We start from the raw sequence: 12,942 nt of genomic DNA, 5'->3' as shown, positions 1-12,942 counted from the left end.
TTGTGAGCTGAAGTCGATATATTACACAAACCTGCCCATAATGCTGAACTGGGGTGATCTGACCCCCCTGATTAAGACTTTGACCTCCCTAAAAGAGGTAAAGCACAACAGTTTGGGAGGGTCAAAAAATATTTATATATCCTATGCTATATAGCCCTGGAGAAAAAGTTGACCCCCCCCCCCCCCCCCCCCCCCCTCCACGATTGCCATTGTATAGTTCGCACTCTGGCCACAAGTCACTATAAACTTATAGTCAGTAGAAAGTTTTGTGGGTTTTGATTGGAAATAAGATGATGAACTGAAGTCGAGGTATTACATGAAACTGTCCATAAAGTTGAATTTTCTTAACCCCTAAAAGAAGTGTCTTGGGGAGGACTGTACTCAATGCTAAAGAAGAACTGATTGTATAACTTACATATCAGAGCATAGTTTAAATTCACAATTGAATAAACATGAATAATGTTATAAGAGTGACAACAATTCTGTCTGTAAAGGTTGAGTGTGTTACTTTTTTAATACAATTATCTGTTCTGCACACTGTTATACAACATCTTCACCTGAGTTTCTGCAGTTTACAGTATGGATCCTCTAGTAAAGCTGAGAGCAGCTCCACTCCTGAGTCTCCAGGATCATTCCCACTGAGGTCCAGCTCCCTCAGGTGTGAGGGGTTTGATCTCAGAGCTGAAGCCAGAGCAGCATATCCTTCCTCAGTTATACTGCAGTCTGAGAGTCTAGAGAGAGAAGCAAAGTTTGTTTTTTTTTCTGAATATATATACAATGTGTTTTCAGTTATTTTAATTGCAGATCAAAGTTTTGAAATGTATTTATTTGAGAACTGATTTTACACACACACACAAACACACACATACACTCTGACCATACACATGGTCTTTGATTTTGCTTTTCCTCTAATAGACAGACACATATCTGATGTAGAAGTCATTTTAACTCATAGACATTTTTAACTGTAGAACAACATTTCCCACCAAAACTGGGACATTAACATGGCAAACAATTCAGGATGAAAGAAAAGAGAACTGAGACTGACAGGAGGAAAACAGAAGAGAAACAGACAACCTATCTACAGACAGTAACAGTACAGCAAAAATGACAAGAACAAGAAAGTGGAGAGAGACAGAAAAGTCAACAAATGAGGATTAAAAGACAGACAGGAAGAGAGTAACAAGACACAGACAGTGCTCATAAACAGGCTATAAGACAAGAAGAGAGAGACCAACAAGACATAAACCACCTTTGATAGCATATATGTAGAGTTTCATTTTTCATGCTTCATATGAATCACATGAAACCCTACAATAAAGCTTCTTTTAAATGACTGATGTATGGAAAGTTATCCTTTCATAAACAGTGCTCTCCTGCTTTCAAGGTAAGAGAGTGATTCCCTCTGGGGCTATAGACCATTATAAAAGTATGTGCAGTCAACTGTGAGGTTACTTTGTAGGCATGTTAACAAACTAGCATGATATGTCTCCACCATGCACAGATGTCAATACTTTGTTTGATTATAGAAAAAGCTTATTTTATCCAGGCTCTTCATTTTGTCTCCATTTGTTGGAAAACAGTGTGTTTAGCTGTTGAAATTCAAAAGATTTTTTTCCCACAGGAGGATGCCCCCAGATCTCCCTCCACTGGTCTGAACAAAGCTCTGAATATCTAGAAATTCTAGAAATGCCTCTGCATAGAAGTAAAGTAATGAGGAGTGGAATTACTTTTTCCAGGAAGTAATGAGTAAAATATTCCTCTAACAGTCTGCAGGAGTAATAAGTGTTAACTGAAAGACATTATCACCTAAACATTTTTTGACATTTCTAACTGTGGAACAAAATTTCCCAGCTAATTTCAGGACCTGATTCTCAGTACACTCTTTCTCACTTGATTTTCAGAGAGAGAAAGAGAGAGAGAGAGAGAGAGAGAGAGAAGGATAGATAGATAGATAGATAGATAGATAGATAGATAGATAGATAGATAAATGTGTTAGGTGTGAGGTGCTTTTTCCTCATATATATGTATATACATATACATATATACACACACACACACACACACACACACACACACACACACATATATATATATATATATATATATATATATATATATATATATATATATATATATATATATACACACATACACACACACACACACACACATACATACATACAAACACACACACACACACACATATATATATATATATAGGTCTGTGTGTGTAAGTTTAAAGACGATAAAATAACATTAATAAAATAAGATAAATGAACTCAAACTTGTACTTGCCCTCATTCAGTTTGTTACAAATAGTTGCTGAGTCACTGATGACAAATATGATGGATATTTTCTCCCAATGATTTACAGGTCAGTGCAACAGTCAGTTGTTAATAATAACATTCAGTAAAAATAAAACAACATCCTAACAAAAGCAAATCCAGTTATGAATAAAACCAATATTACAAAAGAGAGAGAGTCATTTCTGCATGATCAGTGAAATTAAAGCCACAAGTCGATATAAACTTAAAGTTAATAGAAGGTTTTGTGGGTTTTTATTTTAAATAAGACGATTCTAGCTTGAAAAAGCGCATTTTTGTTTTATGTAGGCCTACATGGGCGTATCAGTTGTCACTAATTTTGCACTAGCCTATTTGAACCTGCGTAACTAGTCATCATATGACTCTGATAGTTGGCATGCTTTATTCTCGTGTCATGACATTACATTATTTTAGAGCTGCAACAATACTTTACAATATTAAAATGCAAATGTTTTGCAAAGCGGATAAACGTATAATAAAGGCATTTTGTTTCATGTACAGGGGCGTAGCTAATTATTATATGACTTAGATAGTTGGCAGGAATCAGCTAATGCTGATTCATTCAATATAGTAATACCCTTTGCAAGAGACGGCACAGTATCGGTTGAACAAACTGCTGGCAACCCTCGGGGTAGAGCGCGAGAGTGCAATATCATGAGAGAGACCCCAGGGCCCACATGTTATGCCAAGGACAATATTACAAGTCCATTGAGCAGTTTAGTGTGTTTGATTGACACAGAAATGTGGTGAAAGATTCAGAAATATTCTGAAGCAGAAGCTAATCGAAATGATGCTGATAAGCTCGAACTGTTGGTCTCCTTTATTTTTGAGGTATTAGGCGGTAAAAGCATGAACCCGGACGACTACTGATCTAACTTGGGAAATCCCATTTTCAGAGACATGTCTCGACAGAAATTCCAAGATATCTTTGATGACAAGAATACAAGGGCTGCCCGCCTTGTGACAGATACATTTCGATATTAGATTTTCGGTAAAGTATTGCTTCTTACACACCTGGTAAAAACATAACTGTAGATGGACAACTGTTCCCTATCAAGTCGTTAATGTGTCGTTTCACACAGTACATGGCCATTAAACCGGGCTAATTTGCTAGTAAATTCTGGGTGGCCGCTGACGTTGAAACAAAATACATGTTGAACGCAATTCCCTATCTAGGGAAAGATGACAGTAGGCCGAAAATTTCTTCGCCTCGTTGGCACTGGCAAACAAATCTTTTGGTCTACGTTGAAGGGAACTTCTGAGTTGGTCGGTTGACCAAGTGATTCATGACGCAGTCGTTTGGAGGGGGTTGGGATCACACCGAGGCTATTGTTCTAGGCTGTCGGTCGAATATCCCTCCACTTGAATTGGGAACACAAAACGGCGAGGTACAATTTTCCCTGCTTGAACAGTCTGCGTAAAAGGGGTTACAGCATCCCGACATATAGGATACTAAATAGCTCGAAAAGTACTTCGTTATCTATTTATTTACTTAGTACATTTTTCACTGTATACACGATCTCGTGTATCTATCTTGTATAATGTATAATTCATTCTTTCTTAACTATTTACTGTAAATAAACGATACAGCTGTCGATTTACCAAAAAGAAGGGTTTTTTTCGTGCCGTGATTCAGTTTCAATAAATGGTAAAAATTCGGCCCTCTTATACTGTGCTATTTACTCTATAAGCCTACACTCCCGACATAGCTTTGTTTACAAAAATCCATTGCGACATAGGCCGGTGTAACCCAGTAGGGAATTAAAGGGTTAAATTAATCGTTTTAATAATTTAGAATTATATATAATAATATTGTTATTGTTTTAATATTGTTCATGCTTTGTTTGCATGTTATTTGTACTGTCATTGTTAAACTTATTGTAAATGTTTATTCTGTTTGATTTTACAAGATGGTGTAACCAATTAAAGCTCAGGTCAGGGGTGAGATGGGCGGAGCAAGGGAACGGGGGGAAGAGAGGAGAAGGTGAGAGGAGAAGGGGAGAGGAGAGTGAAGTTCGGGCTTGGTGACTAACCGAGTAATACGTACGGTGATTTAAAGTGTCTAACGTAGACGATTGATGAAAAATTAATCTATTCTATGTGATAGCAGTGAGTATAGGGAAACTAACTTGTTACACTTTGGCTAGAAGCGTGGCTGCCGTTTCCAGTGCTACCGTGTTGTGTGTGAGTTCACGGGATAACTTAGCTATTAGCACGTCAGCTAATACAGTTAACGAATGCTGCTGAGCCTCAGGACGAACACATTAGGAGCACCGTGGACAACCCAGATAGCGGTTTGAGCTACCCGGGAATGCTCAAACTTCCTCTGGCGACGTTGGAGTTTCGTAAGTGCCTGTTTTTTTTCTCCGAATCGACATCTACTCGCTCGCACAACTGACGCTGAACTGTAAGTAAATGACCTTGAGGAAGCCGCCATTTTGCAGCGATCAGGCCTGCAACGGGGGTTGGGTTTCCTTTTTTCTTTTTTCATGCCGGCTTTTTATTTGAGTGTGTCATTCTGTACATAATTGTCATTCGTGTATAAGTATATGTGAATGTGATGACTTTTACTATTTGAATTGATAAGTTATTTGCAAAGTTAGGTTGTATTTCCTTTTCCACAACCTTTTGATGTTCTTATTGTATGTTTTGGACTGATAGTTGATGTTGAATTTGAATTATTATCGTTGAAACTCAATTAAATGTAAATACTTTTTGCACTTTAATAATTTTGTGTTTATCATAGATCCAATATATACAGGAAGTAGATTTAAGTACAAGAAAGTTCATAGACTTTTAGTAAGATAAATAAGGAACCCCTCTACAATAATTCATAGTGTATATATAAGAGTTAGTAGTGTAAGTTAAAAGAACCCAGAGCCTCGTACTCGACAATCATAGGGGTAAAGGGGCTACATAAAATGGAGGCACCGCTGGGATATGTAGAATGGGATATGTAGAATGGGATATGTAGAGTGGGTTTTTAGTAATTAGTAGTATAAACCAGTAAAAAATAGCACGTTTTAGCTGTAAATAGTGATTTGTGACTGACTGGCAAATATGACCAGCCGAGTAGACCTAGTATCAGAGCTTAGGGGATGGTGCCGTGGTGAGGTTTTAGATGAAGCTCATGGGCTCATGGTAGTCACTCCAGAAGAAGTGAACATTAGTGAAATTGAAGAGACCCTGCAGACAGTGAAGAGTTTGGGGCGCGTGCGTGTCAGAGGGCGCACTTTCAACATGCGGCACAATAGGTTTATGGTCCTGTGTGAATGTAGAGAAGTGTTAAGGGGAGACAGTGTTCCTCCAGAGGTATTCCCTATTAAAGGCGGGGAGGCGTGGCCTATTGTCATAGTAGGGGAAGACCCACCGACAGATGCCCAAGATTTCAGTCAGAAATTAGCAGGACTGTTGCAGGCTGAAGGTAGGACCATGGAGGACCTCCGCACTTTGTTCCTTGCAGAAGAGGCTGACACAAGCCCAACAGAGGCCATTCTGCGGGCAGTGAGTGATTTACTTGCTATAACATCGAAACCTTCAAGTGAGCAGGGGGGTTATCGCCGCCTGCGATTTTTCTCTGGGATATTGCCCACTCCACCAGGGGAAGAACAGTTTGAACACTGGATGGAGCAGGCACGGCTCCTGGTGGGGGAGTGCGACTGCTCTCTCAAAGAGAAGAGGCGGAGACTGATGGAAAGTCTTAGAGGCCCAGCACTGGAAATCGTTAAAGCAGCGCGATCCAGTGATCCTGAGGTAAGCCCCGAAGACTGCCTAGAGGCACTTGAGCATGCTTTTGGGACTGCAGAGTCAGGAGAGGATCTGTATTTTGCTTTTCGTTTATTGCAGCAGCAGGTAGGTGAGAAGCTCTCTGATTTCCTTAGGCGATTAGAACAATCGTTAGATAAGGTTGTGCAGAGAGGTGGTCTCCCTCCTGGTTGTGTGGATAAAGCAAGACTAGAACAGCTATTGCGAGGTGCTATAGTTTCTGATCTGATGTTGGTTAATCTTCGTCTAAGAGAAAGGAAAGCGAAACCACCTACCTTTCTTCAGTTGTTAAAAGAGATACGTGCAGAGGAGGAATATGAAGCCTCAAGGAGAAAGATTAGTCCTGTTGTGCAAAGTGCTTATGTAAAGCAGGATATTGACATAAGGCAGACTGAACTTCAGAACTTGAAATCTGAGATAAAAGAGCTCAAGTCTTTAGTTGCCGCTGTAGTGTCTAAGCCCGCTCAAGCCATGCCTGACAATGCAGGAAAAACTCCCCTGAACGCATCGCCTAGTGACTGCTGTTCCGACAGAGAGCTTACAGCTCTGAAGAAACAGATGAAGCATTTACACCAGAAATTCTCAAAGAAATTGGCTGAACCCCAAGCTGCCGTTGCAGTGGCAGAGGCTTCAAAACCAGTTACCAGTTCACCACAGAGACCACCCAAGGGCTCGGAGGAGCACTTCTGTTATCGATGTGGGGAAAATGGGCACTTTGCAGGGAAATGTCAGAACCCAGAAAACCAGACTAAGGTCATCAAGAGACTTATTCAGGCTCTGAGGGTTTCAAAAAACCACCAGCCGTCAGGTGAAGTTTCAGCTAGTGGGGTTAACTGTGCAGTTAAGAACAGCAATGCCATAGTGCCAGACAGTGCACGTATTCCTGATGGTTTGGTTGGGCCGCCTAGCCTTGTGCCAATGAAGGTAAATGGGCAACCCTGCACTGCTTTGCTTGACAGTGGCTCTCAGGTGACGATCATTTTTGAGCCCTGGTACCAGAAATATTTGTCTAGCATCCCCATTCAACCAGTCTCTGGCCTGTCCCTTTGGGGTTTGAGTGAATCTGGCACCAGCTATCCTTACCGTGGTTATGTAGTGGTAGATCTAGAGTATCCAGCAGAGGTGGTGGGGACCAGACAGATGGTAACTGTCCTTGCTCTCATATGTCCAAATCCCCGGACAGAAGATCAGACACCTGTCATTGTTGGCACTAATGCTAGTCATGTTAGACGCTTGGTGAAACAATGTAGAGACAATGGTATTGATGTTGCACAAACCCTAGGCCTTCATGTTTGTCTCAAAGATGATGAACTTACACGCAGTGTTCCGGTCCAGGAAGATGAGGTTGGTCTCGTCAGATGGCAAGGTCCAGGCCCTTTGATCGTACCGCCTGGTGGCGACACCCATGCTGTGTGCAAGGTAGAGTTGAAGCACTCCATTGAGCAAGAAATCCTAATGATGGACTCAGCGCCAGTAGCCGTTCTTCCTGCTGGTGTATTTCTTCATCCTATGGTTGTGCCCAGTGGGGCATTGGATATCAACAGCTTCAGAGTGTTGGTTAAGAATGAATGTTCAAAAGAGACTTCCATACCTGTGGGAACAGTGATTGGATGTATGTATCACATTGATTCAGTCGCTACTATCCCTGCCAAGGAGACTGTTTCTCCTGAGTTTGATGCAAGTCTTATAAACTTCGGAGACTCGCCAATCTCAGAACAATGGAAAGACAGACTACGTAAGAAACTGGCTCAAAAGTCTAATGTCTTCTCTATGCACGAGTGGGATGTAGGATTAGCAAAAGGGGTGGAACACAAAATCCGGCTTTCTGATCCCCGACCTTTCCGTGAGAGATCACGACGACTGGCTCCTGCTGACATCGAAGATGTGCGAAAACATCTACAAGAGCTGCTGCAGGCTGGGATCATTACTGAGTCGCGAAGCCCCTATGCATCTCCAATAGTAGTGGTTAGGAAAAAGAATGGAACTGTTAGGATGTGCATAGATTACAGATTGCTAAATAGCCGAACCATCCCTGACCAGTATACTACACCCTGCATTGAAGATGCACTGAATGCCTTGTCAGGGAGCCAATGGTTTTCCGTACTTGATCTGCGTAGTGGCTACTACCAGATAGCCATGTCCGAAGAGGACAAAGAGAAAACGGCATTTATTTGCCCACTAGGTTTTTTCCAATTTGAGAGGATGCCACAGGGCATCACGGGAGCTCCGGCAACCTTTCAGAGGTTAATGGAAAAGGCTGTTGGAGACATGAATCTCTTACAGGTTCTAGTCTACCTGGATGACCTGATTGTCTTTGGGAGGACGCTTGAGGAACATGAGGCAAGACTGCTCAAGGTCCTAGATCGTCTTGGGGAAATTGGGTTGAAACTTTCCGTGGATAAGTGCCAGATCTGTTTGCCAAAGGTAAAGTACCTTGGACATATCGTGTCTGCAGAAGGTGTCGCCCCTGACCCAGAGAAAATTGAAGCGGTCACTAAATGGCCTATACCAACAAACCTGAAGACCTTACAGTCTTTTCTTGGATTCTGCGGCTATTATCGGCGGTTTATCGCGAACTATTCTGCAATTGTTAAGCCTTTGACTGAGCTCACGAAGGGTTATGCTCCCACTCAGAAGAGTAAGAAACATGCCCAAGATGGGAAGAAAGTCTATTGGAAAGAGTCTGAGCCTTTTGGGGAGAGATGGGACAGATCCTGTACAGATGCGTTTCACCAGATTATCCACTGCCTGACACATGCACCTGTCCTGGCGTTTGCCAATCCCCAAAAGCCATACATTCTGCATGTTGACGCCAGCTTAAAAGGACTTGGTGCAGTACTCTACCAAGAGTATTCTGAAGGCCTAAGACCAGTCGCATTTGCGAGCCGAAAGCTGAGCTCATCAGAGAGAAACTACCCCATACACCAGTTGGAGTTCTTGTCACTCAAATGGGCGGTAGTCGACAAGTTCCATGAGTATCTATATGGGGCAAAATTCACAGTACGGACAGACAACAACCCTCTTACTTACGTACTGTCGACAGCAAAGCTCAGTGCGGTAGGGCATCGCTGGCTAGCTGCCTTATCGACATATGAGTTTGATGTTCAGTATCGCCCAGGCCGACACAATATAGATGCTGACCTGTTGTCCAGGAACATGCCAGAGGTAGAGGAAACAGATGAATGGGTGACTATACCTCAGTCGGGGGTCAAAACCATCTGCCAGCAAGTTGGTGTCCCAGAGTCTTCCAACAGTCCACCAGGATATGTCACTCAACTGGGGGCATCTCCTCATTGTGTCCCCGATATCTATGCCTTTCCAACACATATGGAGCTAAAGCCTTTGGAACTGATGTCTAAGCAGAGTCTCAAAAAAGCTCAGGAAGATGATGAAGCCATTGGACCTGCAATCCAGGCGATTAAGCATGGACACTGGCCTGCGGACAGGAACGTCAGTCCAGAGCTGTCACGGTTAAAAATTGAGTCTGGGAAGCTCTCCATGAAAGATGGGCTATTGTACCGGTTTAGTAAGCGACCATCAGGAGAAGTGGTCAGTCAACTTGTCCTACCAAGAGAGTTCCGAGAGGTAGTTATGAGGGCCATGCATGATGACCTAGGACACCTTGGACAGGAGAGAACCATTGACCTGCTAAGAAATAGATTCTTCTGGCCCAAGATGTCAGTGGATGTTGAGGAGTATATCAGGAATTGTGGAGACTGCGTCGCCCACAAGACTCCTCCACAGAGAGCCGCTCCTTTGAACCAGATCATAAGCCATGGGCCCATGGATCTAGTGTGCATGGATTTCCTTTCTATGGAACCCGACTCCCGAGGCATCAGTAATGTGTTAGTGGTCACTGACCATTTCACACGGTATGCTCAGGCTTTCCCAACAAGAAGCCAGAAGGCCCAAGTTGTGGCAAAGATCCTGATGGAGAAGTATTTCATACATTATGGACTGCCTGCCAGGATCCATTCGGATCAAGGAAGAGATTTCGAGAGCAGATTAATCCGAGAGCTCCTGACTTTGATGGGGATCCGCAAGTCGCGGACGTCGCCGTATCATCCGCAGGGGGACCCGCAACCGGAGAGGTTCAACCGAACTTTGCTCTCTATGCTTGGTACGCTGGGCTGGGAGAAGAAACACACCTGGAGCCAACATGTGGGTTACTTGGTCCATGCATATAACAGTACAAAGTGTGATGCCACTGGATACTCACCTTACCACCTAATGTTCGGGAGAGAGGCACGACTTCCTGTTGACTTGTGTTTTGGAACCTCCCCAGATGGCACAGAGGATGCTCATCACTCCAAGTACATTACAAAGCTGAAAGAAGATTTGAAACATGCTTACAAGTTAGCCTCTGATGCGGCAGATAAAAGGCACCAGAGAAACAAGAGGTTGTATGACCAGCGAGTCACCTTTCAGTCATTAGAGACTGGCGACCGAGTGCTGCTCCGGAACTTGGGTCTGAGAGGCAAACACAAGCTAGAGAGTAGGTGGGATCCCGAACCCTATGTTGTGGTGGGAAAGTTGCCCAATCTGCCTGTGTTCAAGATTAAGCGGGAGGATGGAAGAGCGGGGATGAAGACCATCCATAGGGATCACCTTCTTCCTATTGGACAGCTTGTGAGAATGCCCCCGACCAACTGTGTTGGTGATTCACCTGCCCGACCTAGAACACGAGCTGAAACTCACAAGAACAAGAGAGACAGAAAACCTGACACTCAAGAGTTACAAGAGTTTTCAGATTCATCTTCTGACCTAGAGTATTATGTAACTTACCGTACTACCCAGAGAGGGTTCACACCTAGAGTAAGGAATGCTACCAGGCCAGTAGTTAACAGCGCAGATGAAGAAGATGACCCACCTCCAGCTCAAGGAGGAATTGGTGTTGACGACTACTCCTTGCCTGATAATGACTCCGAACCCGAACATGATGAGGAAAGAGATGAGGAGCGTGAAGAAGATGTAGCTCCGGAAGATATTAGTAAACCTGGATCCGAGTCTGACCAAGACAAAGAGATGGATGTCTACAAAGACAATTTGAAGGCCAGATCTGAGCGTAGATCAAGGAGATCTGTGAAGCCAACAATTAGACTCACATATGATGAGCCTGGTAGATCGAGAGATCAGCCTCTGACTATTGTGCACAGGGGTATTAAAATTAAAATTGGATAGAGTTCGAGTAAAACAGTTCTGACACCCGTAATACTCCTTAGTTCATTTAGTGTCTTATGAGGACATACAGACATTTAGAAGGGGGAGGGTGTAACCCAGTAGGGAATTAAAGGGTTAAATTAATCGTTTTAATAATTTAGAATTATATATAATAATATTGTTATTGTTTTAATATTGTTCATGCTTTGTTTGCATGTTATTTGTACTGTCATTGTTAAACTTATTGTAAATGTTTATTCTGTTTGATTTTACAAGATGGTGTAACCAATTAAAGCTCAGGTCAGGGGTGAGATGGGCGGAGCAAGGGAACGGGGGGAAGAGAGGAGAAGGTGAGAGGAGAAGGGGAGAGGAGAGTGAAGTTCGGGCTTGGTGACTAACCGAGTAATACGTACGGTGATTTAAAGTGTCTAACGTAGACGATTGATGAAAAATTAATCTATTCTATGTGATAGCAGTGAGTATAGGGAAACTAACTTGTTACACTTTGGCTAGAAGCGTGGCTGCCGTTTCCAGTGCTACCGTGTTGTGTGTGAGTTCACGGGATAACTTAGCTATTAGCACGTCAGCTAATACAGTTAACGAATGCTGCTGAGCCTCAGGACGAACACATTAGGAGCACCGTGGACAACCCAGATAGCGGTTTGAGCTACCCGGGAATGCTCAAACTTCCTCTGGCGACGTTGGAGTTTCGTAAGTGCCTGTTTTTTTTCTCCGAATCGACATCTACTCGCTCGCACAACTGACGCTGAACTGTAAGTAAATGACCTTGAGGAAGCCGCCATTTTGCAGCGATCAGGCCTGCAACGGGGGTTGGGTTTCCTTTTTTCTTTTTTCATGCCGGCTTTTTATTTGAGTGTGTCATTCTGTACATAATTGTCATTCGTGTATAAGTATATGTGAATGTGATGACTTTTACTATTTGAATTGATAAGTTATTTGCAAAGTTAGGTTGTATTTCCTTTTCCACAACCTTTTGATGTTCTTATTGTATGTTTTGGACTGATAGTTGATGTTGAATTTGAATTATTATCGTTGAAACTCAATTAAATGTAAATACTTTTTGCACTTTAATAATTTTGTGTTTATCATAGATCCAATATATACAGGAAGTAGATTTAAGTACAAGAAAGTTCATAGACTTTTAGTAAGATAAATAAGGAACCCCTCTACAATAATTCATAGTGTATATATAAGAGTTAGTAGTGTAAGTTAAAAGAACCCAAAGCCTCGTACTCGACAATCATAGGGGTAAAGGGGCTACACCTACATATTTTGTAAAAACAACATCCATGAATATGTATTAATTTCCAAGCTGTGCCTACATTTTCTGTTACATGTGTTTAATTAGATTTAGCTGAGACTCATGATAGACGATGGCTACTCGTGGTATGATCTAGTTTTGGCCAAATCATTCTAATGCGGGAGACTAACAATAGGCAATCTATTGGGAGGGGGTTGGGAGGTTACTCGTAGGTTACTTGACAGGCTAGGTGTTAGGCTACTCATAGCCCACTGGATGCCTTGAAAAGTCGTAGTGTGCAAAATTCCCTGCAGTTGTTACATGACATTGTCCCTGTAAGATCCCCTGTTAACGTTTGTACATGCGCAAAGTGTGCTCTTCCTTAGTGCGCACTTCGAAGTTGTACGGGTATACTGCTGGTCCTGTTAC

At 42.5% G+C, this 12,942-nt stretch overlaps 1 protein-coding gene across 1 annotated transcript in view; it reads right to left on the bottom strand.

Moving 5' to 3' along the window:
* Positions 1–12,942, bottom strand: part of LOC115829713 (NACHT, LRR and PYD domains-containing protein 12-like) — a 135,811-nt gene that overhangs the window by 42,372 nt on the left and 80,497 nt on the right. Inside the window, exon 14 of the mRNA XM_030793881.1 lies at positions 558–731. Within this exon, the coding sequence (XP_030649741.1) occupies positions 558–731 (174 nt within the window). The remainder of the gene's footprint in view (positions 1–557; positions 732–12,942) is intronic.

This window comes from Chanos chanos, chromosome 16 (assembly GCF_902362185.1).
Source record: "Chanos chanos chromosome 16, fChaCha1.1, whole genome shotgun sequence".
NCBI classification, from domain to species: Eukaryota; Metazoa; Chordata; class Actinopteri; order Gonorynchiformes; family Chanidae; genus Chanos; species Chanos chanos.
Note: the sequence above shows the minus strand (reverse complement) of the source record. Positions and strands in the feature narration are given on the sequence as shown.